At 65.4% G+C, this 5,048-nt stretch overlaps 1 protein-coding gene across 1 annotated transcript; it reads right to left on the bottom strand.

The window, feature by feature from the left end:
• Positions 1-709: 709 nt before the first annotated feature.
• IRX4 (iroquois homeobox 4) lies at positions 710-4,725 on the bottom strand (the record flags this gene model as incomplete). The annotated part of the gene is made up of 5 exons (XM_082835556.1): positions 710-1,539; positions 1,950-2,278; positions 2,797-2,909; positions 3,940-4,191; positions 4,681-4,725. The coding sequence occupies 5 exons, from the start codon at positions 4,723-4,725 to the stop codon at positions 710-712; spliced, it is 1,569 nt and encodes a 522-aa protein (XP_082691682.1).
• Between the last annotated feature and the right edge of the window lie 323 nt (positions 4,726-5,048).

The following is a 5,048-nucleotide window of genomic DNA, read 5'->3' as shown; positions in this document are numbered from 1 at the left end:
AAACAATGGCTTTAAGTCTTGGGCTCTGCAAGCAACTCCAGTGAGGATTCTGCGTCAGCAGCCCTCCCCACTCCTGCCCTCGGGGATGGGCAGCTTTCCTCTTCCAAGTTTCCAAATCCCTAGGTTTCAAATGCGTTCATTTTGCAATGCAAACACCATCACTCGGTTTTATTGGTTTTGTTATATTAGCCTCTGAAGCAGGCAATTATCGGTGTGAACATACATTAAAAAAACATAATTTTATCGAGTTAAGAGTGTGCAATAGTGTAAACTCGGTGGAAGTGTTGTTGGTGAAAAGTATGCGCGGAGGATGGAATCGGAAGGCCAGCAGGCTGAGGAGTCTTCACAAGGAACGGCGGCAAAGCCTCAACCCAAAGCAGACAGGTACACAGACAGGCCTCGGAACGGAAACGTCTTCTGTGTGTAAACTTTTGCACGTAAACATTTTGCTTCAGGGTGTTTCCCTGCTGCTCTGACAGCAGCCCTATCCTGCTCGGTCCCCGAGTTTGGCACGGCCGGGAGGACTCCTGTCCGGGCTCTCCGGGGGCTTGTCCGTGGCCCCGGGAGCCCGAGTTCAGATCCTCCCTCCAGGGTGGGTTGGCGACCTGAGCTTTGCCGAGCTCTTGCCTCACTTTGGAAACTCGGTAGAAAAAGAGTTGGAGCCTGCAGCCCGAGCGCCGGCTGCCTCCTCGCCCAGGCAGGCGGCCAGCTAGGCGCAGAAGGGCTTGCCGCCGGCCTTGGGCGTGGCCAGCAGCTCCTTGGCGGCGCCGGAGGCGGGGGCGTCTTGGGGCGCGGCGGGCGGGAAGGAGCGCGCCAGGGGCGTCGTCAGCACGTTGGCGCCCCCCGCCAGCGAGCGGCCCAGCGGCCCCGGGTCCAGGAGGGCGCCCTTGGCGCTGGCCCAGGCCTCGTTCAAAGTGCTGTGTCTGAGGATGGGGTCGTGGAAGACCCCGTCCACCCAGTTTCTGAGACTGGTTACCGGGGAGTCCTGGTGCCTGTCCAGGGCACCGGCGGGAGCCGGGGTCGCAGGCGAGGAGGAGGCGGGCGCCGAGGAGGGGGCCGCAGGGCCAGCGGGGCCATGGCGCTTGAGCATGCACGAGGGAAACTCAGTCTGGCCGAGGGCGGTGGCGGCGGCCGCGGTGGCCGTGTGTGCCAGGGACCAGATGCGCGGCTTGGCCTCGAGGCCCGCCGACGCCCCCGCTGGAGCAAAGCCCAGCTTGGGCTCGCAGGCCTGCGGGCCAACCCCCGCGCCCGCGCCTGCCTGGTGCTCCGGCCGAGCCGCCGTGCTCCGGAGGCAGCTCCGGGCCCTCTCCAGGTCCTGGTCCAGAGTGGCCCCACCCCCGGCGGCCAGGGGCATCCGGAGGGCGCCTGGAGCCTCCTTCCCTGGGGCGCTGGGGCCGTCTGGCACGGCGGGGACTCGATCCAGGGCTCCATCCAGGGGTTGGAAGGGCGGCTTCAGCTCGCACTCTGGGGGCTCCCCCTCCAGGGGGTCGAAGTCCTCCAAGTCGCTGAGCTCCAGATCCTTCTCTTTGTCTGTGGGCTCTGCCAGGAGATAAAGAGTGACCAGTGGAGGGAGACGGGATGGCAGGTTAACGGAACCCCCTTCCTCACTCCAAGGACCTGGTTACGGGCCCACCTGGGAGCTGGGCAAAGCACCTGCGCCTTATTCTACCTCCCACCACCTCAGAGGCTCCCAAACGCCTACAGGGACCTAGCTGATTTCAGCCTCATATCAAAGGCGGCAGGGGCTAGTGTTTCGAACGTGATTTTGGGTCTTTGAGCGTGCTCCCAGCTCACTGCCACAGGACCCCTCGTGCACAGGGCCTCACACACTCGGGGCCAGGGCATGAATTTGCCGCCTAGGCCCAGGAGTTTGCCCCGTTCCGAAAGGAACCAGCGAGAAGCCACAGGGAGGCGACACCCCCGCATCGCCAACCCCCCCCCCCACGCACCTGCACCTTTGGTGCTCTTGAGGGGCTGCGCCCTGGCTTCCTCCTCGCCCCCCTCTTCCTCCTCGCCCTCCGCGTAGGGCCGCTTCTCATCCGCACACTTGTTCCTCGGCGGCCACGTCATCTTGTTCTCCTTCTTGAGGCGCCGGCGCGCGTTGGCGAACCAGGTGGAGACCTGCGTGAGGGTCATCTTGGTGATGATGGCCAGCATGATCTTCTCGCCCTTGGTGGGGTAGGGGTTCTTGCGGTGCTCCTGCAGCCAGGCCTTGAGGGTGCTGGTGGTCTCGCGCGTGGCGTTCTTCCGCCGCGTGCCGCTGTCCATGGTCCCGTACCTGGAGACAGGCTGGGCAATGGGGCGCCGGCAGCGGCCCCTGCGCCGCGGGCAGGCGGCCAGCGCCAGGCCCACGCGGCTGCAGTCCCGGTCGTGGAGGTGTGTTTGTGGTGGCAAGACCTGGGTTTTACCCGGGCAGGCACTGCCTTTTAATGTTTATATTTGATTAAACTTAGATGGAGCCAGAGAGGGCTCTGTGGGTGGGGGAGGAGCGCGGGCGCGAGGCCCGGCCAGGTCTCCGTCTGTCTACGTACACCTATGTCTCTTTGAGTTCCTTTATCGGGCCCCGGAAACCACACTGCAGCGAGGGCTTCGGGAGTCCGGACAGACGGCATGGGGGCGGGGAAGGGCGGCGGCTTGCTAGGAGGCCAGGATGGTCCTAACCCAAGGTCAGCCAGACGTGACCCGAGCAATGCCCCTCCTTCTGCCGCCCAAACTTTCAGTGGGGGCGTGGCGCTGGTAGGGGCGGGGCTTGGTGCTCCGTGGGGGAGGGGCAGTGAGGAGGGGGAGATCCCTCACCTGTCGTAGGGGTACTGGCCCAACGCCGGCTCGTAGGGGTAGTAGGCTGTGGCCGCTGCCGGAGCGAGGCCCGCATGCGCAGATCCCGGTGCGTCCTTGGAGTCGAAGCTGTTCTGTAGGAGCCAGTGAGCCTGGGGTCGCAGCTTCCCGGATGCGACCCAGCTCGAGCCCCTCCCCTAGGATCACTGGCTCCTGCCTCACTCTCACAGACCACTGGGCCGCCCCCCATCCTCCCCACCCCCATCTGCATCACGCATTCCCAGACTCTGCCTCGGGCCCAGGCAGCGAAGGAGCCCCAAGACGTGGAGTGAGGAGGAGCAGACTTGGGGGGTATTGGGGGAATAAGGGACAGGAGAAGGGGGATGGGGGGAGGATAGGGGGAGGGACGGGGAGGATGGGGGGAGGGAAGGGAGGGATGGGGGAGGATGGGGGAGGGAAGGGGGAGAATGAGGGAGGGAAGGGGAGGATGGGGGAGGGACGGGGAGGATGGGGGAGGGAAGGGGAGGATGGGGGGAGGGACGGGGAGGATGGGGGAGGAAAGGGGAGGATGGGAGAGGGACGGGGAGGATGGGGGAGGGAAGGGGGCATGGGGGAGGGAAGGGGGATGGGGGAGGGAAGAGGGGATGGGGGAGGGAAGGGGAGGATGGGGGGAGGGAAGGGGAGGATGGGGGAGGGAAGGGGGAGGATGGGGAGGGAAGGGGAGGCAAGGAGGTAGGGGGAGAGATGAGGGGGGAGCGACTGGGGGACAGCAGAGGAGGAGGGTGAAGGAGGGAACGGGGGTGGTGACAGGAGGGGAGGAGAGAAGTGAGGGGGAGGGAGGAAGAGGGCGACCGGGAGGAGTGAGGGACAGGGGACCCAGGGGACCCAGCAGGCTGGAGCGAGCTCCGACAGAACCAGACATCTGACCCCAACTTAACAGCAAGCAGAAAACAATAAATACATTAAATACAACGGTCCACCTGCCAGGACACCCCAACCCTGGGGATGACGAGGCTCCGAAGGACCAAGCTAGCGGCTCAAAGTCGAAGGTGTGCTTCTCCCAACCCCCTTGCCTCCAGAGTGCGGGGAAAGTGAGTTTGGCAGATCGAGGGGTAGGGGCATGCGCGGCAGGGATTAGCTTTGACAAACACCCCCTCCCCTTACCAGCGAGTAAAAGGCAGACGCCTCAGAACCGTAGGTCACGTAGTTGCCGTAGCCCTGCGAGCCGCCGTAGGGGCCCCCATAGACGCCAAGCGCCGCCGCTGAGTTCAGCTCGTGGCGCGCGGTGGCCAGCAGCCGGCTCTCGTAGACCGGGCAGTAGACGGGTGCCTGGGCTGAGGCAGCCGGCCTGGAGTCGGCCAGCGTGCGGCCACCGGATTCGCAGCACGAGCTCAGGGAGTTGGTGGTCATCAGGAACTGTGGAGAGAGGAGCCGCGAGGAAGGGCGGGGCCCCCCGGGCGCGAGGCTGCTGCCCTGGGCCTCAGTCGGCCCCATGTGCAGCCCAGGAGCGCGCACCCCGTGTCCTCGGTGCTCCCGCCATCCACAGCGGGCCGCGCGTTCCTTCCCGTGGCGAGCTTGTGCTCCTGGCCTCCTCCAGCCACATGGGGCCCAGCCCGACCTGGCCCGGAATGTTCACACCCTCCCCGGGGTGGGGGGTGTTGGTTTCCAAGGCCGCAGGGCTCACGCCCTCTTGTACACGTCTATCCTGGGTCGCTGGGCTCCCCGGGGGCGCAGCCTCAGAGCCCAGGAGGGGGTGGAGGACAAACGAAACGGGATATGGGGCCCTGCCAGTCGGATTTCCTCAGCGCCTCTGCCCTCCCCCGGGTCGGGCGCGAGGGGTACGTGGCACAGACCCTGCTCACTGTGAGGCGACAGCGAGTTGCTGGCCTAGCGGGGCCCCCTTACCTGGGGTGCCGAGGAGTAGGGGTACCCAAACTGCGGGTAGGACATGGCGGGCGCGGCCCGGGGTCGACGGGCGGGGCCGGCGGGGTCCTGCGCGAGGGGGACGGCGTGGCGCGGCCACTGCTCCGGGGCCGCCGGCTTCTAGGCGCTGGGCGGGCAAAGCAGAAGAGCGGGTTAATTCAGACACGCGCTCCGCAAACTTTTCTAACTGGGTAGGAAAGTGAGCCGCGACGGACGCGGCGATCCTTTTAGCTTCACAGTCCGGAGCCTCCAGGGGGCTCTGGGACCGACCGGCCTCGCAGCGGCGACACAAATACATATTTTGCAAAAAAGGAAAAAAAAAAAAAGAGTCGTGCGAATCCGTCAAGTCA

Source organism: Leucopleurus acutus, assembly GCF_964270905.1.
Source record: "Leucopleurus acutus genome assembly, chromosome: 3".
In the NCBI taxonomy this organism is placed as follows: Eukaryota; Metazoa; Chordata; class Mammalia; order Artiodactyla; family Delphinidae; genus Leucopleurus; species Leucopleurus acutus.
This window is presented reverse-complemented; position numbering and strand designations above follow the sequence as displayed.